Source organism: Neoarius graeffei, chromosome 1 (genome assembly GCF_027579695.1).
Source record: "Neoarius graeffei isolate fNeoGra1 chromosome 1, fNeoGra1.pri, whole genome shotgun sequence".
Lineage (NCBI taxonomy): Eukaryota > Metazoa > Chordata > Actinopteri > Siluriformes > Ariidae > Neoarius > Neoarius graeffei.
In genome coordinates this window covers 41449001-41471987 of record NC_083569.1, presented here as the reverse complement: position 1 = coordinate 41471987, position 22987 = coordinate 41449001, and the positions used below count along the sequence as shown (strand labels likewise).

The 22987-nt window shown below is 40.0% G+C and overlaps 1 protein-coding gene across 1 annotated transcript; it reads left to right on the top strand.

The window, feature by feature from the left end:
* Positions 1-540: 540 nt before the first annotated feature.
* LOC132893162 (oxygen-regulated protein 1) lies at positions 541-17310 on the top strand. The gene is made up of 5 exons (XM_060932013.1): positions 541-558; positions 2820-3491; positions 8102-8261; positions 11921-16538; positions 16611-17310. The coding sequence occupies exons 2-5, from the start codon at positions 2835-2837 to the stop codon at positions 17308-17310; spliced, it is 6135 nt and encodes a 2044-aa protein (XP_060787996.1). The 5' UTR covers positions 541-558; positions 2820-2834.
* Positions 17311-22987: the final 5677 nt, after the last annotated feature.

Below are 22987 nucleotides of genomic sequence, written 5' to 3'. Positions count from 1 at the left end.
TAATCCCCATTAGCACACTGCCCAAATCTGATTACATCTCTCTCTGCAAGAAACTAGAATCTCTCTTGGCCATCTGCTAGCTGTCACACACACACTGGAGAAATGAAAGTGCATTCTTCATTTGGTCTGAGTGAAAATAAGAGCTGACGACCCTGAAAAGTGAAATATGTTCAGAGGATAGAATCCTCGAGACCTTTTTTCTTTTCTTTTTTTTTTTTAAATTTGATCAGTTATTACTTACTGAGTTATGCAAATTATACCACATACTGAGAATACTAATGTGATTGTTATTTTAATGCACATAAAATCATGTTTCTAAATATAAATGTTCATGAGTAAAATGTGCTTTTGGCTCTTGAACTAAAATCTTCCACGGTATGTTACTTTGCTTAAAATGCTGATTAACCATAAACAAAGATTACACAAATTAACTCTGATGCTGGCCATCCAAAAATAGCCGTGTGTGTGTGTGTGTGTATGCGCCATAGATAATCTTTTCAGTGACTGGACATGCAGCTCACCAGGCCCACATCAGGATCACTTGAAATATCAGTTAAGGTAAAAACCTTCATTTCCAGTTATGTTTATTTTACTCATCATCACTAACAACAATTATGTATACTGAGTATGAACATTGTGCAGACTTAATTGTAAAAATTAAACCAATGCTGATAAGGTATGAAAAGACTACAATCTTTCAAATAACATAAATTAAAGAGGACTCGGATGTCTCTCTTATCTGATACTGATGAAATTATTTATTCGTTTCACTGAGATACAAAGACCGATGCAAAGACTGAGCCTTTGGTGCTGCTCCTTTTATACATAATCAAGTTACCAATTAACCTGCTTAATGTGGATTCTTCCAAAATAGTGTAACTCATATAAACTTTTCAGTCCTATTTTGCCCCAATCCGTACTTTTCTTTTCTTTTTTTTTTTAGTGTGTCGCAGGCATCAAATTCTAACTTTGTTTATATTTACAAAATACGATTAAGTTGGTCAGTCAAACTAGTGAAAATCTTTTCTTTGTACTTTTAGTTAAATAAAGGTTCATGTGAATGATCATAGAGTTTTGTTTTTACTGCATTTTGGAAAATGTTCCAACTTTTCTGGAAATGGGGTTAGACAGACAGATAGATGGATAACTACAGTCTCTTGCAAAAGTATTCATCCCCCTTTGGTGTTTGTCCTGTTTTGTCACATTACAAGCTGGAATTAAAATGGATTTTTGGAGGACTAGCACCAACATGCCTACCACTTTAAAGGTGAAAATTATTGTTTTATTGTGACACAAACAATAATTAAGATGAAAAAACAGAAATCTGGAGTGTGCATAGGTATTCCCTCCCAGTCAATACTTTGTAGAGACGCCTTTTGCTGCAATTACAGCTGCAAGTCTCTTGGGGTATGTCTCTATTAGCTTAGCACATCTAGCCACTGGGATTTTTGCCCATTCCTCAAGGCAAAACTGCTCCAACTCCTTCAAGTTAGATCGGTTGCGTTGGTGTACAGCAATCTTCAAGTTAGTCTCATTTGACCAGAGAATCTTCTTCCATGTGTTTGGGGAGTCTGCCACATGCTGTTGGACAAACTCCAAATGTGTTTTCTTAAGCAATGACTTTTTTTCTGGCCACTCTTCCATAAAGCCCCACTCTGTGGAGTGTATGGCTTAAAGTGGTCCTATGGACAGATACTCCCATCTCTGCTGTGGACCTTTGCAGCTCCTTCAGTGTTATCTTTGGTGTCTTTGTTGCATCTCTGATTAATGCTCTCCTTGTCCAGTCTGTGAGTTTTGGTGGGCAGCCTTCTCTTGTCAGGTTTGTAGTGGTGACATATTCTTTCCATTGTGCTATAATGGATTTAATGGTGCTCCCTGGGATATTCAAAGTTTGGGATATTTGTTTTATAACCCAACCCTGATCTATACTTCTCCATAACTTTGTCTCTGACCTGTTTGGAGGCTCCTTGGTTTTCATGTTGCTTGCTTAGTAGTGTTGCAGAGTCAGGGTCCTTCCAGGACAGGTTGCTTTATACAGACATCATGTGACAGATCATGTGACACTTTGATTGCACACAGATGGATCTTAATCAACTAATTATGTGACTTATGAAGTGAATTGGTTGGAGCAGCTCTTATTTAGGGGTTTCATATGAAAGGGGGTGAATACTTATGCACACTCCAGATTTCCGGGGGTATCTTAATTGTTGTTTGTGTCACAATTTAAAAAAAGGAAAAAAATTTGCCCCTTTAAAGTTGTAGGCATGTTGTGTAAATCAAATGGTGCTAACCCTCCAAAAACTTATTTTAATTCCAGCTTGTAATGCGACAAAACAGGACAAACACCAAGGGGGATGAATACTTTTGCAAGTCACTGTAGAGATAGATAGATAGATAGATAGATAGATAGATAGATAGATAGATAGATAGATAGATAGATAGATAGATAGATAGATAGCCACACACACACACACACACACACGTGTTGTATGAGTTTGTAAGACTAATCTTAAACATGTTAAATAAAATTTAAATAATTAACTAATTTTCAATATAATTGCCTTCTAATTTAATATAATCAGTCCAGATTTTAAAAAATTAGATAAACAGAAAAAATAGCACAGAAAGACAGTAACCACCAACAATTGTAAACGCAGGACATACAAATAAATACATAAATATATAGTTAGCAAGATAATGTAGCACTGCTTGAGGCACTTGCTCATAGCGTCACATTTTTCGGCAATAATGGACAATTTTCAAAGGAAACAATTTTTTTATCCTTAATTTAAATATGTTTTGTTGTTTTTTTTAAATAGCAGATCTAACTGACCATGAATACCCCTCCCCATCACGACCCACAGCAGCCAGATGTTTTCTTGAGGAGCATGCAGACTCCACCCTCCAAACCTCTCCTCACATCCAAAGACTCAAAGAGAGTTTGTTTTTACAAGAGTGGAGACCCACAGTTTTCTGGACACTGGGTCGTCATCAATCGTCGTACGTTCAAGACTTTTGATGCCCTGCTGGATGCCCTTTCAAACAAAGTGCCTCTACCATTTGGGGTACGCACCATCACAACACCCAAAGGTACACACGCTATCCGGAGCTTAGACGGTCTGCAGCATGGGGCCTCTTATGTGTGCTCAGATCAAAGAACGGTCAAACCCCTGAACCTGGATGAGATCAAGCAGAGACATGTCCCCTGGAACAGCACCAAACCTACTAGCGCAGGACGTCAGGGACGCAGAGGACTGATCCGGAACCTGGTAAAAAAGAATGAAGTGGGCAGGATGGCAAAAATGACTGAAAGCTCTGTGACAGTGAAGACACCAAAAAGGCTTGTGGTCTTTAAAAACAGGGATCCCAACACTAAGCACATAGTGGTTTTGCAGAGGAGGACAGCTCCAACATTTGAGGCTCTCTTGGAATACCTTTCCCAAATGATGCAGCTTCCTGTGATAAAGCTATACACCACTGATGGCAGACGAGTAAGTACTTTAAAAGCATTGTTTTCCCCAAAATGTAGTTCACCCAGGATGTGTTTGGCCTCTTTTGTTCTGCACTTGGTCTATACCCTTAGGTATACAGTACAACCCCGATTCCAAAAAAGTTGGGACAAAGTACAAATTGTAAATATACACAGAATGCAATAATTTACAAATCTCAGAAACTGATATTGTATTCACAATAGAACATAGACAACATATCAAATGTCGAAAGTGAGACATTTTGAAATTTCATGCCAAATATTGGCTCATTTGAAATTTCAGGACAACAACACATCTCAAAAAAGTTGGGACAGGGGCAATAAGAGGCTGGAAAAGTTAAAGGTACAAAAAAGGAACAGCTGGAGGACCAAATTGCAACTCATTAGGTCAATTGGCAATAGGTCATTAACATGACTGGGTATAAAAAGAGCATCTTGGAGTGGCAGCGGCTCTCAGAAGTAAAGATGGGAAGAGGATCACCAATCCCCCTAATTCTGCGCCGACAAATAGTGGAGCAATATCAGAAAGGAGTTCGACAGTGTAAAATTGCAAAGAGTTTGAACATATCATCATCTACAGTGCATAATATCATCAAAAGATTCAGAGAATCTGGAAGAATCTCTGTGCGTAAGGGTCAAGGCCGGAAAACCATACTGGGTGCCCGTGATCTTCGGGCCCTTAGACGGCACTGCATCACATACAGGCATGCTTCTGTATTGGAAATCACAAAATGGGCTCAGGAATATTTCCAGAAAACATTATCTGTGAACACAATTCACCGTGCCATCCGCCGTTGCCAGCTAAAACTCTATATTCAAAGAAGAAGCCGTATCTAAACATGATCCAGAAGCGCAGACGTCTTCTCTGGGCCAAGGCTCATTTAAAATGGACTGTGGCAAAGTGGAAAACTGTTCTGTGGTCAGACGAATCAAAATTTGAAGTTCTTTATGGAAATCAGGGGTGCCATGTCATTTGGACTAAAGAGGAGAAGGACGACCCAAGTTGTTATCAGCGCTCAGTTCAGAAGCCTGCATCTCTGATGGTATGGGGTTGCATTAGTGCGTGTGGCATGGGCAGCTTACACATCTGGAAAGACACCATCAATGCTGAAAGGTATATCCAGGTTCTAGAGCAACATATGCTCCCATCCAGACGACGTCTCTTTCAGGGAAGACCTTGCATTTTCCAACATGACAATGCCAAACCACATACTGCATCAGTTACAGCATCATGGCTGCATAGAAGAAGGGTCCGGGTACTGAACTGGCCAGCCTGCAGTCCAGATCTTTCACCCATAGAAAACATTTGCCGCATCATAAAACGGAAGATACGACAAAAAAGACCTAAGACAGTTGAGCAACTAGAATCCTACATTAGACAAGAATGGGTTAACATTCCTATCCCTAAACTTGAGCAACTTGTCTCCTCAGTCCCCAGACGTTTACAGACTGTTGTAAAGAGAAAAGGGGATGTCTCACAGTGGTAAACATGGCCTTGTCCCAACTTTTTTGAGATGTGTTGTTGTCATGAAATTTAAAAATCACCTAATTTTTCTCTTTAAATGATACATTTTCTCAGTTTAAACATTTGATATGTCATCTATGTTCTATTCTGAATAAAATATGGAATTTTGAAACTTCCATATCATTGCATTCCATTTTAATTTTACAATTTGTACTTTGTCCCAACTTTATTGGAATCGGGGTTGTAGTTCCCAGCTTGTCAGTATGCCGAAGTCATCACATGCTCAACTTAAATGGCATTATTTGACTAACTGATTCCATAAATGAAACTAGAAAATGTAGAGTATGTATAACTACAGTGGATATAAAAAGTCTCCACATCCTTCCTGTTACACTTTCAGATTTATGTGATGTTAAAAAAAGAAAAGAAACCAAGATTGATTATGTCAGATCTTTTTCCACAGCTATACTGCAAGCTGGCCTAGTGGTTCATGTGTCTGCCTCTTGACCGGGAGAGCATGAGTTCTACTCACAGTCAGGTCATACCAAAGACCATCATAAAAATGATATCTACTGCCATCTGGCAAGGTGCCACAATACAGATGTGAGCAGGGAGTCAAACTCTCGTGGTTACCAGAAGATCAGTCCTCCACTGTAACCCTAGCTACAGTTGTGGTCAGAAGTTTACATACAGTGACATGAATGTCATCTTGGATATGAATATCATGGCAATATTTGGGCTTTCAATTATTTCTTTGAACTGTTTGTTTTCTGTGGCGAAATGATTGTACAACATATTTCTTTAATAGAAAAAACTCGTGAATTTGGTGCAGAAGTTTTAATTTATTTCGGATTTTCTGAAATCAACACAGGGTCAAAATTATACATACGGGGTCAAAAATGTACATACGCTCACTTAGATAAAAGACATTTGCTGAGACTTCCAAAATGTCTTATCTTGCCAAGGCTGAGGTATCTTAACTTCCTGTTATTGATTATGATTGACTACAGCTGGTAGCTTCTCTGTGCCTTCATAAAAAGGGTTTGCTTACAGTGCTCATTGGATTGACCAACACACAGTAAAATGGGAAAGTCCAAGGAGCTCAGTGCAGATCTGAGAAAGAGGATCGCAAATATACACAACTCCGGAATGTCTCTTGGAGCCATTTCTAAACAACTGCAGATCCAAAGATCAGTTCAAACAATTGTATGTAAGTTATTGTGAGGTGTAGTCACTTTGCCAAGCCACTTTGCTTCAAGAAAACCCAAACTGTCACCTTTAGCTGAAAGGAAATTGGTTTGGATGGTCAGGAACAACCCAGGAACCACCATGGCACAGCCCCACCATGAACTGGAAGCTGATGGATCACTGTCTACAGTTCAGTTAGTTTTATATTACCATGGACTAAGAGGCTGCTATCCAAGAAATAACCCCCTGCTCCAAAAGTAACACCTTCAAGCTTAACTAAAGTTTGCAACTGACCACACAGACAAAGAAAAAGCCTTCTGGAGGAAAGCTGTATGGTCAGATGAGACAAAGATTGAGTTGTTTGGCCACAATGACCACTATGTACAGAGGGACACTGTACCAGCTGGTGGTGGTAGCAGCATCATGTTCTGGGGCTGTTTTACTGCCAGTGGAACTAGTTCATTGCATAAAGTGGATGGAATAATGAAGAAGGAGGACTACCTCAGAATTCTTCAGCATAAACCATCAGAAACTTGAACATGACTTGGGAGTCACAACAGGACAATGAACCCAAACACACATCAGAGCTGGTTGTGGAGGATAAAGCAGGCTAACATTAAGCTTAAAACAAGTCCTGACTTCAACACTATTGAAAATATATGGACCGTGCTTATAAGTCGAGTCCATGCTAAAAAAAAAAATTAATTAATTGAACTCTACCAATTCTACCATGAAAAGTCATGAAATATCCAACCCGAATTCTGCCAGAAGCTTGTTCATGGTAAACAAAAATGTTTGGTCAAGGTGAATCTTGCAAAGAGACATTTTACCCAAATATTAGGTGTGCTGTATGTACATTTTTGACAATGTATGTATACTTTTGACCCTGTGTTGATTTCAGAAAACCCAAAGAAAATTGTGCACCGAATTCTAGGGTTTTTTTTTTAAAGATGTATACTGTACAATCATTCTGCTACAGAAAAAGAACAGTTCAGAGAAATTATTGAAAGCCCAAATATTGCAATGACATTCATATCCAAGATGACATTCGTGTCACTGTATGTAAACTTCTACAACTGTGTGTAATAGGCGAGAGATTGAGGGCTACTGAAACGGAGATCGGCGCCGCCAGATGTGTCATGGGAAGGACTTTGATTTGATTTTTTCCTCCGTTCATGTGACACAGCAATCAACAAAGCTCAAGTGAAAAACAAATTGAAAGTTTTGGGGGGAAGGAGGGAAGAAAACAAAAAAAAACCCTAAAGTTTAATTTGATTATCATCTCAATCACGTCTAACTTTTCAATTTTCTGTTCAGACTTTGTCTGCTAGCTGTACCGTGGATGCATCCCAAATGCAACTCCAACTATCAAACAAATACGCTGGTGATGCTAGTTTGCTAGAAAATATTTTGCTGCAGTTCAAAAGCTATGTCTAGGCAAGTTTGCAAAGCTCATCAGTTGGTAAATGTTGTATTCCAGGATCTAAAACCACAAAGCTACACCTCCTATCATAGTCTAATGCTTGTGTTGAGCCTGTGTGTGCATCAGTGATGATGCAGTGCTCACACTGCACAATCAGAACTTAGCATGATTAACATTAGGCTGTTTTTCTCTCAGCACTCGTCTTTCTCTCTGCGATGCCTCACGCAATTCTGTCACTCAAGTCAGTTAACAGGACAGTGTGGAAAACAAAACTCACACACTTGTTCACTTTGGTGTGTATTTTTATTAGCCAATCTGTATTGTATCTAGCTAATAGGCTCGGGGTGAATCCTTTGGTGTGAATTGATGATGAATGGCATATCTGTCATTAGATAGGAATACATGTCCGAAAACTCACGAATAGCAAGGCCTGACAGCTCCAATTAGGAATAACTATTACAGAATGACTCAAAAATGCAACTGGAAATAAATATTTCTGAGAAAAAAAATACATTACACACCATTCCTTTTGTAGGTTGAAGGTCTGCCAGCTCTGATCCTGTGCTCTGGTGTCATCGTAGCCGCTGGTAATGAACCATTTCAGCCAGCTAACTTCAATCTCCAAGCATCCACTCAACTCTCCCACTCAGTTATATCTGAATCCATGGGCCAAACAAAGACACAGCCATTGCCACGTAAGCTGTACAATTATTTCTTTAATGTACATTTCTACTGGTGATGATTTACAGTGCCCTCCAGATGTAATATGTGTGAATAAGAGGCAGGACACAAGTGTGTAAAACCTGCGTTGTGTTTAATAGGGCAAATCTAATAATTATAATCATGGTCCATAGCATACAGTGGTGCTTGAAAGTTTGTGAACCCTTTAGAATTTTCTATATTTCTGCATAAATATGACCTAAAACATCATCAGATTTTCACACAAGTCCTAAAAGTAGATAAAGAGAACCCAGTTCAACAAATGAAACAAAAATATTATACTTGGTGATTTATTTATGGAGGAAAATGATCCAATATTACATATCTGTGAGTGGCAAAAGTATGCGACCCTCTAGGATTAGCAGTTAATTTGAAGGTGAAATTAGAGTCAGGTGTTTTCAATCAATGAGACATGGGCACCCTGTTTTATTTAAAGAACAGGGATCTATCAAAGTCTGATCTTCACAACACGTTTGTGGGAGTGTATCATGGCACGAACAAAGGAGATTTCTGAGGAACTCAGAAAAAGCCTTGTTGATGCTCATCAGGCTGGAAAAGGTTACAAACCCATCTCTCAAGAGTTTGGACTCCACCAATCCACAGTCAGACAGATTGTGTACAAATGGAGGAAATTCAAGACCATTGTTACCCTCCCCAGGACTGGTCAACCAAAAAAGATCACTCCAAGAGCAAGGCGTGTAATAGTCAGCGAGGTCACAAATGACCCCAGGGTAACTTCTAAGCAACTGAAGGCCTCTCTCACATTGGCTAACATTAATGTTCATGAGTCCACCATCAGGAGAACACTGAACAACAATGGTGTGTATGGCAGGGTTGCAAGGAGAAAGCCACTGCTCTCCAAAAAGAACATTGCTGCTCATCTGCCATTTGCAAAAGATCATGTGGACAAGCCAGAAGGCCATTGGAAAAATGTTTTGTGGACAGATGAGAGCAAAATAGAACTTTTTGGTTTAAATGAGAAGCGTTATGTTTGGAGAAAGGAAAACACTGTATTCCAGCATATGAACCTTATCCCATCTGTGAAACATGGTGGTAGTATCATGGTTTGGGCCTGTTTTGCTGCATCTGGGCCAGGACGGCTTGCCATCATTGATGGAACAATGAATTCTGAATTATACCAGCGATTTCTAAAGGAAAACATCAGGACATCTGTCCATGAACTGAATCTCAAGAGAAGGTGGGTCATGCAGCAAGACAATGACCCTAAGCACACAAGTCGTTCTACCAAAGAATGGTTAAAGAAGAATAAAGTTAATGTTTTGGAATGGCCAAGTCAAAGTCCTGACCTTAATCCAATCGAAATGTTGTGGAAGGACCTGAAGCGAGCAGTTCATATGAGGAAACCCACCAACATCCCAGAGTTGAAGCTGTTCTGTACGGAGGAATGGGCTAAAATTCCTCCAAGCCGGTGTGCAGGACTGATCAACAGTTACCACAAACGTTTAGTTGCAGTTATTGCTGCACAAGGGGGTCACACCAGATACTGAAAGCAAATGTTCACATACTTTTGCCACTCACAGATATGTAATATTGGATTATTTTCCTCAATAAATAAATGACTAAATATAATATTTTTGTCTCATTTGTTTAACTGGGTTCTCTTTATCTACTTTTAGGACTTGTGTGAAAATCTGATGATGCTTTAGGACATATTTATGCAGAAATATAGAAAATTCTAAAGGGTTCACAAACTTTCAAGCACCACTGTAGGTCAAATCACAGGCAGGTAGGGCTATTGTAAACACAAGCACAGATCAAAACTGGGAGGTCAAAAAAGAAAAGAAATACAACACCAGGAAACATGGGTAAACACAGACATTAATAAGGACGAGATCTCATCTCATTATCTCTAGCCGCTTTATCCTGTTCTACAGGGTCGCAGGCAAGCTGGAGCCTATCCCAGCTGACTACGGGCGAAAGGCGGGGTACACCCTGGACAAGTCGCCAGTTCATCACAGGGCTGACACATAGACACAGACAACCATTCACACTCACACCTACGGTCAATTTAGAGTCACCAGTTAACCTAACCTGCATGTCTTTGGACTGTGGGGGAAACCGGAGCACCCGAGGAAACCCACACGGACACGGGGAGAACATGCAAACTCCACACAGAAAGGCCCTCGCCGGCCCCGGGGCTCGAACCCAGGACCTTCTTGCTGTGAGGCGACAGCGCTAACCACTACACCACCGTGCCGCCCTAAGGACGAGATTTGGCAAAAAAAACAAAGACACAAGAGGAAAAAAAACTAATCAGGAACTGAACACAAAGCAAGTGAACATGAGAACAGATGGTCAAATTGGGTAATGGATATAACATATATCATAAAGTGTCTCATATGACTGAAACAGTCATGCACACAGTTTCAATGGCATTTTTATGAAATAAAGAAGCCAAAGAGCATCTCACAAAATGGCATACCTGGACATCAGTAGTAGTCATAATAATAATAATAATAATAATAATAATAATAATAATAATACACACAGTGAACACTTTGTATGAAATAAAATTGATACTTGGGGCCATTTTGTGGCTGATGGTTCGGGGCCCTTTTTAACATTTATGGCATCATAAATTCTGCTTTGTACTGGGATAGTTCAGCCCAAATCAGCTCATGTTTTAAGTCATTCAAATTCTGTAAAGCTGCTTTGCGACAATGTTTATTGTTAAAAGTGCTATACAAATAAACTTGACTTGAAAACCTCTGCCTCTGCAAGGAGGTTCAACAAGATAATGAGGTAAAAGTACTTGCAAATAAACACAGAACTGAAGAAATACAAAAATCAGTATTCTGCATGGAGGAGTGGACTGAGAGCGGACTACAAGTGTCTCTAAATGTGTTAGTCATTATAGGAAGAGACTCAGAGCTGTTAATTAAGCAGGCATCACTAAATATTCAGTGAGATGCTTCTGATCATTTTGAAAGAAGTGATTTGTAGAAAACCTTGAAATTTTTTTGTTTGGGGGGAAAAACGTTTAAATAAAACTGCACAATATCACTGTCATGGCACGGTGGTGTAGTGGTTAGCACTGTCACCTCACAGCAAGAAGGTTCTGGGTTCGAGCCCAGTGGCTGACGGGGGCCTCTCTGTGTGGAGTTTGCATGTTCTCCCTGTGTCTGCCTGGGTTTCCTCCGGGTGCTCCGGTTTCCCCTACAGTCCAAAGACATGCAGGTTAGGTTAACTGGTGACTCTAAATTGACCGTAGGTGTGAATGTGAGTGTGAATAGTTGTTTGTCTCTATGTGTCAGCCCTGAGATGATCTGGCGACTTGTCCAGGGTGTACCCCACCTCTCGCCCATAATCAGCTGGGATAGGCTCCAGCTTGCCCGTGACCCTGCACAGGATAAGCGGCTACAGATAATGGATGGATATATCGTTGTCCTGCAGGTTTGAGCCCAGAATTTCACGTCTCACATATCTTATTCTTTTTATACATTAATGTTCTTGAAGGGTGCCAATAATTCTGGAGGGCACTGTATAACATTCAGTACAATATATTATAATGTATCTAATTTATTTTATTAATGTTTTTTTCTTCTTTGCTTTGCATCTTTACACATCAAACCTTTCTGATAACACCTGCAAATCTGAAAAAAAAACTGATAAGATGATCAACAAAAATCAGTTAGCAGTGGACCAAGATCAAGAAATTTCTCATTGTCATCAGAACGATATTTTGTAAATCAGATCAATAGTTCACTAAATGGAAGCTACTCTGAGGAGCATGAAGTGAAAAGAGGATCGATGGTGAGCATGAACAACCAAGCGCTGGAGTCAGAAGAGATGGAGAAATGTGACTTCATGTCTTCATGTATGGCAGAAAAGGATCGCTTGCTTTTACCTTCAGATGATGAGATTGAGAAATCGTTTCGTGTGAATCAGGATGGCAGCATGACCGTAGAGATGAAAGTTCATCTCACAATAAAGCAAGAGGAGATGATTCACTGGACCACCACAGTGAGTCGAGCCTGTGTTAACAGCCAAGGGATGGCAACATTCTTCCAACCAGTCTCAAGCTGCAACTCCACAGATAATAAAGACAACAATAACAGAAAAAGAGAGTCAAATATAGATAGCTATGACTCGAAAGATGAGAATACACAAACTTATAAACCGATCAGATTAAATAAGGAGGGAGAAAATCATTGTGGAAGTGTCACCTCTGAAGCATTGGAAAAACCAAAACCACGTTTCAGGAGGCTGCCTACTCCCGGACCTAGGTGTGTCAGAAGGAAAGAAACTTCAGTGGAGAATACAAAGAGGCTATCACAAACTGAGGGTGAGGAAAGCACAGTTTCTTCTCCACATACGAGTATGCACCAAGCTGAAAGCGAGCTATTTGAAGGGTACCGTGTTGTCAGTCATAGCAGCTCTAGCAGTCCAAGACCTGTACCAAAACCCAGGAAGAAAAATTTGAAAGAAGCCAAGTACAACAAGACTTGTTCCTCTCTCTCAGGAATGGGAGAGGTTCTTCAACTGGACAACAAAGGAAAAGAGATTACAGAAACTGTAAAGCATATGCATCAGTCACAGGAAAACTATTTTGGAAAAACCTGGGCTGATGATGATGAGGAGGACAGGTTTGAATTTATGTCTCAAGGACACAACACGCCAGACTCAACTCAATCCAGGCCTCGATCTTCAAACAATGACTGTGACATTGATCTTTGCAAACTATCTTCTAGTTCTTGTTCTGGGAATGCTAGGAACCATGAACTCTTATCTTTGCTTTCTGACCAGTCAGACCTTTCACAAACAAGAAGCAACAAAGCATCTTCCTTCACCGTCTATGAAAATCAAGCTGTGTATCAAGCCTCAGACAAAGGAGTGGATACATCGACTAAAGACAACTCTAAAAATAAAAGAGCTCTAAGTAAGAAGACAAAAATGGCACAAAAATCTGAACGGTCAAACAAACACGTGCTTTCGAAAAGGACTGTAAGAGACAAAAAGCAGAAAGGTAGTGTTTCAGACTTTTTAAAAGGCCTAAAGAACAGTGATTCTCCAGAATCGCAGCGCTATACAGACAGTGACAAATATGTAATGAAGGTTAAAAAGAGAAAGAAAGTTCAATCACCTAAGAAGGTAAACACATGTAATAGTAGCATGTTAAGGGACACATCTCAAAATGTAAACTTAAGTCATACAGACATCCTAAGGCCACACATTAAGGAAAAATTAGACATTATCACATCATCTCATTCAGCACCTTCCAAGATTCTAGCAAAGCAAAGTTCTGTGAATGGCAGCATAATAAAATCTCCTAAAGCGAGCAAGGAGTTGAGTGAAAGTATTTCTATGCCAGTGCTCCATTCATCTCCCTGCAATGTGCACCAGTATGTGGAAAACTGGCTACAACAAATTCACCCTGAATCAGTGCCCTATGTGGATGAGTTAAATGTGCATGAATCTAGAGCTAGGTTCCAGATTGAAAGTGATTTCTCAGAAATTTCAGAAATGAGAAATGAATTAGACAACAATAGCTTGGTGGAGCACTGCGCCTCTGTTAAAGGTTCTACTGTCAAGAAACCAGTGTCTCAACAACTTGTGAAAATTAGTTGTGAGGGAGAACTTATGGAGACACAGAAACTGAGAAGATCCTGTAAATCAATGCCAAGTGTGAAAATGGACGCTGCTGAACAGGAGATTGGCACAAGAAAGTATAAGTCTTCAGAGGACTTGGTTCCCAAATTGCCAGATGCAGGGGGTGAAACATCACCAAACACACAGCTGAACCCTAGATCCGGTATGAAACAAATTTTGGAGCAGTTATGTTTATCTGTCTATTTGATCAGAAGAGCCTGTAGTCATTCTCATCTATCATCCTTGAAGAAGAACAAGAAATCCAGTAACCTTCCTGACTTCTCATCAGTGTTGGCCTCTGTTTTTGGCTCTCCATCTAAGGCACTTCTCTCCTTCCTGACAGTGATGACACTGAGAGATGGAATTGCCAACTTTGCCAACGAAGACTCAGGTTCTGCCAATGCTAATAACTCCGGCAACAATCCAGAGGCTCTCCAAGTCATGCAATCCTTACAAAAATTGGCCAGCATAGAGGATGAAAAAGAGCTTAAGGCCAGCCTGGCAAGTCTCCACAGTTCAACTTCTGCCCAGTTAAAGAAGAGCTGGAGAGATTTCCAAAAGAAAAATGATATCAAAGGAAGTCCTCCACTGGTAGCAAGACAGTCAGAGCACGAGTCTGCTCTTGAGGTCAGCTCAGAAGGGGAAGATAAAGGGCACGTTTTCAGTATTGGAGAGGTAATGGATGAGCTTAACATGTGTGATGATCTTCGCAGAGAGATTTCCTCACTTGTTAGATGTGATTTGACAAATTTCAATCAGGAAAAACTCACGAAGGAGCATTCTGATCATGAAAACGAAACCGCCAATATTACTTGTGAGAACGATGTTTCCACTATGAAAGACAATTTGGGGGGGTTCTTAGAGAAAGAAAGAAGATATTTAGAGGAGAAGGAAAGTAAATATGATGATATTACAAACACTAAGGCTGCAGATTTATCCAAAGAATCTGAAGAATTGCATTTACTCGAGTTAAGTTCCCGTATGCCAGCACTTCTGAGTAACGAGCTAGCTGTGAAAGAATCAGACATAGGGAAAAATGTCCAAATTGAGGATGTGATTAAACAAAAAGGACTAGTTGCATATATAAATGAAACTGTGGATGATATCAAGACAAACCTGAAAAGGTATGCAGATAACGAACCAAGCAAAGCTGATCTAGGTGAGGAAAAACAGGAGATGATGGACAATGTCCAGATAATTGAGGAAAAGTACACAGAAGATGAGACTAGCCAGGTTGATGAATTTCAGATGCCAGATTACAGTCTAACTAATCTGGAAGACAAAGTGGAACGGCAAGAAAATGTAAGTTGTATGCAATCTGAATCTGAACTGCTTTCTCCCATTTCAGAGACACAGGCAAAAGATGTCAAATCGAATTCTGAGGTGACTGATAACACTGTCAGTAAAAGGGAAGATTGTACAGATAGTTTAGAAGGATGTGGCATAAATTCAAAGGAGGAAGACACCTACTGTGAAACCATGGAACATCCTAAACAGCCAGATGTAATATCAGTGGCTTCAGACACAGAGACTCTAGAAGCACACCATCCAAACAATGGCAGTATCCAAACAGAAGAAAAGAATGCAATACACAAAGATAGATCAGAGGCATCCGTCTTTAGTGCAGATGAAGATGATCCACACAGTAATGATGATAATAGCCCAAAGGAAGTTGAGAGTAAAAATGACCATGAAGAAACAATGTGTAGCACATCAGAATGTGAAAATCCAGCTGCCGAACCACACCGTTCTTCAGTGTCTGATCAAGAGGATGAACACTTTAACCACTACAAATCAGCATCTTGCACATGTCAAGAATCAGAAACTGAACGTGACCTTCAGGAATCAGAGGAGGAAAGTGTCTCTGAGAAGCAGGCTCATAATGCTAATGAGAATATTGAAGAAGCAGATGAGGAAGAAGACTGTGATGCAGAACCATCCTCTCCTCAACAGTTGCATCAAGAAGGTGAACATTCAGACCACTCAGAGTCTGATAAAGGTCGAGAATCAGTAGCTGAACTTGAACTCCAGACAGTGGAGGAGGAAAATGTTTGTAAGAATCTGACTCAACCTGCTGAGGAGAAAGATGATGAAACAGATGAACAAGACGACAAGCAGAGCAATGCTTTAGATACTGACAAAGACTTAGATACTCAGTCACACCACTGCTACTTGGAAGATCCTTCAATCAAAGAGTTTCTGAGGAGGGAATCATGCAAAAGTGAAGAAAAATATGAAGACCAGTCAGTAGATTCTGCAGGAATAGAAGAAGCAGATATGGATCACGAATGTCACTGTGTGCATCCTACAGTGTTCCCCCAACAGCTGCTGGATTTTGTCAACTTAGCTCTGATGTCCTCTGCTCTGATTTTCACATACGATTCAAATGGCTGTCTACGACTTGAGCCAGACAGATGCAAAAACAGAGCAATGTCTTTGTCTAAATGTAATGAAGACAATCATTATTCTAGGAGATGCCTTCCTAGCCCCAACACATCTGACCTCTCTGATTACAGGCCTGATACATCAGACATTGGAGAAGACCTGGCACAGGTTTCGACAGACCTTTTAACTGACAGTGGAGAGGATGCGGAAGAGAGACTGTTCTTTTACCAAGGCAGCATGAAGCAAAGCTCTGAGAAAATCAACAGAAAAGTTAAAACCCTGGATAATGGTTCAAAGAAACCTAATCCAGACACAAAACCAATATCTAGCATCAACAGTCTTAGCTCTTTTCCTGACTCCATGGTTAGCAGTACTATGCAGGACTACAGCAACTCTCCAGATTCTCTTGGGAATTCTGAGTTTGCACAAGCTTGTCTAGCTTTTAATGCAAAGAATGACTCTGAGGAAGGAATCCTGATAGATAAGGGTAGGTGGCTTCTTAAAGAAAATCACCTCATTCGTCAATCTCCTCCTGTTCCAATGGGAATGTATGAAAATGTGGATACAACATCAGTTGACACAGGTCAAGAAAACACAAGTGAGGATGCCCCCTACATACCTTGCAGGGGAAAACAGTCCCCACTAGCTGTCATATCCTCTTCTGAGCTGGAAGACATGGCCAAGCCATCCACACCCAAGTGTACATACTTCAACATGACTCACAGTAGTGGCTCCGACCCTTTCCTGGATAATCAGAGCACTACCAGTAACAAGGGAAGAGCCTTCACTCGAAAAAGCAAAGAAGTATCACCAGTGGGAGAAGCGTCGAAAATGTTGGCAAAGAAAAATGGAAGCCTCCCCTCTTTTACATCCGTTGACTTTAAACTGGCCACTGGAAAAGTCCATCCAGAGGACGGCATGGCATCTGGTATGGTGGAGAAATCTGCCAGATCCCAGAGCTTAAGATGCAACACACCAACTGAAGAGGGTCTGAGTCTTAGGTGTGGACAGCATTGCCCAATACTGTAAACAGCAACTACTGTACACCCATATGCCTGCTGTCTTATGCTGATATCTAATCAGCCAATCCCTTGACAGCAGCACAATGCATAAAATCATCCAGATATAAATCAAGAGCTTCAGTTAATGTTCAGTTCAAACATCAGAATGGGAAAAATTATGATCTCCGTGACTTTCACTGTGGCATGGGTGTTGGTGCCAGATGAACCGCTTTGAGTATTTCAGAAAATGCTGATCTCTTGGGGTTTTCACACACAACAGTCTCTAGAGTTTACACAGAATGGTGCGAAAAACAAAAGACATTGAGTGAGCGACAGTTTTGTGGGTGGAAATGCCTTGGTGATACGAGAGGTCAGAAGAAAATGGCCAGGGGTGGGTTTCCCAAAAGCCTCTTAACGCTAAGAGGATCTTAACTAGGAGAGAGAGTGTTCATTGTGCTGCTCGCTCTACCATTTAACGATTATCTTTGTGCTGCAATGCTTTTGGGAAACTCAGGCCAGATTGGTTCAAGCTGCCAGGAAGGATATAATAACTCTTTACAACTCTGGTGAGCAGAAAAGCATCTCAGCATGCAACAGCAGATCACATTGGGTTCAACTCCTGCCAGCTAAGAACAGGGATCTTAGAATCAAGAACAAGTTCCTATAAATGTGGCTGATGAGTGTATATATGTCGTAGTTTCCCCTCTGCATTAAGGAACTGAAATATTGTGGGAGGATTAGTCTTTAATGGAGAGTTCAAGAGAGTTTACCCCTCCACTTTGGTGCCTCAATCAAAAATAGTTCATTGATAATGATAGTAAAAATTGAAAGCAATTTAAAATATTGAGTGGGATTTAGAAGGTTTTAGTCCTGACTGTTTCACCAAACATATTGCACAACTTATCAAACTTGAAAACCTAAACTTTTATGAGTGCTATTTGTCTTATGGTTAAGGAGAATATTCATCCTGTTTTTTTTTTTTAAAGAAAGACCAGACATCATTAATGTAATGTTTAAGTCATCAAAGTTCAGATGCATTTTAAATTGGTCATAAGAATAAATGGGAATGTAAAAGTAGGAACATAAATCTTGCAATTTGACATAAAATAAAGGTGCACCATGGAGCAATGAGCTGCTAAAATATTTCTTTTGTAGAATGCAGTACATATATGTTATCTCTTTTGGTTTATTAAGTTAGTCTTCCAGTTACAAAGATTTCAGCAGTTTAATCAAAATTACAACGGCTTTATTTAAGAGCCTGTTGAGCATGCATCATATAAGCATCCCACATGTAGTTGCTTTAAGAAAGATGTCATTAATTTGAAAAGTAAATCTGTATAGTTACAGTAGGCTCTTCATACATGCAGAAAACTTTGTGTCAGAAATCACCTTCCAATACCAGTCCAAAGTGTGCTGGATTACAACAAACACATACAAGATAACATTTTATCTATATATCTTTATCTATCTACAACCCCAATTCCAAAAAAGTTGGGACACTGTGTAAAACATAAATAATAACAGAATGTGAAGATTTGAAAGTCTTGGAAAACCTACAGTTAATTGAAAATAGTATAAAGACAATATGTTGAACATGTTGAAACTGAGAAATGTTGTTGTTTCTTGAAAAATATATGCTCATTTTGAATTTGATGTCAGCAACATATTTCAAAAAAGTTGGGAAGGGGCAACAAAAGACTGACAAAATTGTGTAATGCTAAAAAAACTACCGTAATTTGGTTAACTGGCAACAGGTCAGTAACATGATTGGGTATCAAAAGCGCATCTCAGAGAGACTCAGTCTCTCAGAACTAAAGATGGGGAGGGGTTCACCACTCTGTGAAAGACTGCATGGGCAAACAGTGCAACAATTTAAGAATAACGTTCCTCAATGTAAAATTGCAAAGAATTTGGGGATCACATCATCTATGGTACATAATATCATTGAAAGTTTGAGAGAATCTGGAGAAATCTCTGTATGCAAGAAACAAGGCTGAAAACTGACATTGGATGATTGTGATCTTCAGGCCCTCAGGTGACACTGTATTAAAAGTAGACGTGTCTGTAGTGGAAATCACTGTATGGGCTCAGGAACACTTCAGAAAATCATCGTCTGTGAAAACAGTTCATTACTGCATCCACAAATGCAAGTTAAAACCATATATAAACAATATCCAGAAACACTGCCACCTTCTCTGGGCCCGAGCTCTTTTATGATGGACTGAGGTGAAGTGGAAAATTGTCCCAAGGTCTGACGAATCAAAAGTAGAAATTATTTTTAGAAATCCTAGACCTCATGTCCTCCAGGCTAAAGAGGAGAGGGACCATCTGGCTTGTTATCAGTGCACAGTTCAAAAGCCAGCATCTGTGATAGTATGAAGGTGCATTAGTGCACATGACATGGGTAGCTTGTACATCTGGGAAGGTTTCATTAATGCTGAATGATATAAACATGTTTCAAAGCAATATGCTGCCATTCAGACAAAATCTTGTTCGGGGAAGGCCTTCCTTCTTTCAGGAAGACAATGCCAAACTGTTTTCTGCACATATTAAAACTACATGGCTCCGTAGAAAAAGAGTCCAGGTGCTAAACTGGCCTGCCTACAGTCCAGATCTCTCTCCCATTTAAAACATTTGGCACAATATGAAGCGCAAAATACGACAAAGGAGACCCCAAACTTGAGCAACTGAAACTGTATATCAGGCAAGAATGGGACATTTATCTTTCAAAACTACAGCAGTTGGTCTCCTCAGTTCCCAAATGTTTACAGAGTGTTGTTAAAAGTAGAGGTGATACAACACAGTGGTAAACATGCTCCTGTCCCAATTTTTTTGAAATGTGTTGCTGGTATTAAATTCAAAATGAGCATATATTTTTCAAAAAACAATAACATTTCTCAGTTCCAACATCTGATTTTTACAGATGGTGGGATGTTTGCTTCCAGAGTTTGTTGGTATTTATTCAAATTCATGCTTCCCTCGACCAGTGAAATGTGCCCTGTGCCACTGGCTGCAACACAACCCCAAAGCATGATCAATCCACACCCATGCTTCAGAGTTGGAGAGGTGTTCTTTTCCTGGAATTTGGCACCCTTTTTTCTCCAAACATACCTTTGCACATTGTGGCCAAAAAGTTCTATTTTGATTTCATCAGTCCACAGGACTTGTTTCCAAAATGCATCAGGCTTATTTAGATGTTCATTTGCAAACTTCAGACGCTGAATTTTGTGGCTAGGATGCAGGAACGGTTTTCTTCTGATGACTCTCCCATAAAAGTTATAGTTGTTCAGGTGTCGCTGCATAGTAGAACAGTGCACCACCACTCCAGGGTCTGCTAAATCTTTCTGAAGGTCTTTTGCAGTCAAACAGGGGTTTTTATTTGCCTTTCTAGCAATCCAACGAGCAGTTCTTTCAGAAAGTTTTCTTCATCTTCCAGACCTCACCTTGATCTCCACTGTTTCTGTTCACTGCCATTTCTTAATAACATTACGATCTGAGGAAACAGCTATCTGAAAACACTTTGCTACGTTCTTGTAGCCTTCTCCTGCTTTGTGAGCATCAATTATTTTATTATTCAGAATGCGAGGGAGTTGCTTAGAGGAGCCCATGGCTGTTGATTTTAGGGACAAGTTTGAGGAGTCAGAGAATTTATACAGCTTTGAAATCTGCATCATCTGACCTTTCCTAATGATGAATTTGAACAAGGCCAGCTCAATAAGCTAATTAAGGACTGGAACCTTGGTAAAAGTTACCTGAGAATTCAAACGTAGTGGGGTGCCCAAACTTTCGCATGGCGTTCCTTTACTTTTTTCACTCTCCAATTGTACAAAACAAAAATAATACACAAATCTTGCATAAAACGCTGAAAAGAAATGTCTCGTCTTTACCTTTATGCCTTTTGGTGATCAGTTCATCTTCTGCTCACTTAACTATTTACAGTAACAGACATTTTCAGCAAGGGTGCCCAAACTTTTGCATGCCACTGTGTGTGTGTATCGAAAACCCATTGAATTAGAAGATGTGTCCAAACTTTATATATGGCCACATTTCAAGACACTCAATATCACCTTAGAATGAAAAAAAAAGTTATAGCAACAGCAGAAGTCTGTAAAGGGACAAAATAAGCTGTTTCAAACAAGTGAGCTTTCAGACAAGAATTAAACAAAACAATGAAGTCTAGTTGATGGATGTGTCGGGAAAGAGAGTGTCCCAGAGTCCGGGAGCCACGCTACCAAGAGAGGAAGGTGAGACAGGTGGTAGGGGGGCTGAGGAGGGTTGTAAGCCTGAAGATGATCAAAGGATGCGGAGGGCTTTAAAAGTGAGTTGCAGGATTTTGAAATTAAGCTGATGCTTTCAGACAATCAAGACTAAGCATCTTTTGCCAAATGTGTCTTGCTGTTCTTATACACAATTTAAAAATGAAACTTTTTTTGGCATTTATATGGATTTTGATTATCTCTGGCTTGGCTTTGTGAATGAAGATTAAGAAGGTGATGGTCCATGTCGACTGCAGTCGTGGGCGCATCCTTCGGCCTGCGCAGTGGAGTTTTGTAGGTGAAGTACAGTGTGCACAGAACTGGCCCCACCCTTTACACCCAGGGTTCATCTGCCATGGCCTAGCAAGCTGGGACGGTGACAGCGCGGTCCTTGGGTCACAGGTTTTATATCGGAGTGTCCTCCTCCTAGACAGGTTGCCTACCATGGCTGATGAGCCCTACCTGCCCGGAGCAACCTGGTTACACTGCGCCAGGTACGCGCAGTTGTCCTCTCTGGTCGGTTTTAATCCAGGTGGCACCACGAGGAGGTTGGAGTAGGACTTGAGGTTTGCGCCACTCAGTGGATGTTTTAGATCCAGTATACAGTAGAGCTCACCCATACCAGCATCCAGTGACTATTAGGGTGCATCAGTTGCCCCCTAAAAATGAAAAGTTCCTCCGATCATGATGCATTTTTGTTTTTATGCTCCTTTTGGTAAGAAAACACACTGGGTGAAATATTTTGACAAAATTCAAGAGTTTAATGGTGGCACCAGGAGCTCAAAGTTATGGAAAAAGCTGCTATTTTATGACTTTTATGACAAAATTTCGATCACTTTTCATGAAACATTATGGCACCTTATAGAGTATACCAAATATCTTAGATACACACTTTTAGTACATATTCTAAATATATTATCAAGCACAGTTTGAGTTTTAGCTGTTCATTGAATCATTGTTCAACTACTTTTGAACAATACAAATGTATTATGAATCACATTAATGCTTCTCAATCCCTTGCAAAGGTTCTTAACATGATCTCTGGGTCACAAGGAATCAATAAATGGAGTCCAACATTGTGATTCAAACCTTACGCGAAAACATAAAATAAGCGTTTTTTGGCAAAAAATGAACCTCATGGTGCCACCATTAGACTTTTGAATATGGTCAAACAATTTTACAGGATGTCTTTATTGGTGAAAAGGAACACCCAAACAAAAATGCATCAGATTTTATGAAAGTGAGGGCAACTGATGCACCCGAGTGACTATGTTGGCCCCCATTTGCCACCATTTTGATTATACTCTTATTTTACCCCCCCCCCAAAAAAAAAAGGTTATTTTTTTTAATAAATAAGCAATAAGAATATTTTCTTTGGTTTCTGTATTCCAGATTCATAGTTACATTCATGATTTCAATACACACTGTTAATAACTTTGAAAAGACTGA

What these genes read in the sequence shown, in the direction of transcription:
- LOC132893162 (XM_060932013.1), top strand. Translation starts at nt 2,835, where the DNA reads ATGAATACCCCTCCCCATCACGACCCACAGCAGCCAGATGTTTTCTTG. An exon ending in ACACCACTGATGGCAGACGA is followed by an intron (nt 3,492 to 8,101) that starts GTAAGTACTTTA and finishes TTCCTTTTGTAG; the next exon opens with GTTGAAGGTCTGCCAGCTCT. An exon ending in AAAGACACAGCCATTGCCAC is followed by an intron (nt 8,262 to 11,920) that starts GTAAGCTGTACA and finishes AAAACTGATAAG; the next exon opens with ATGATCAACAAAAATCAGTT.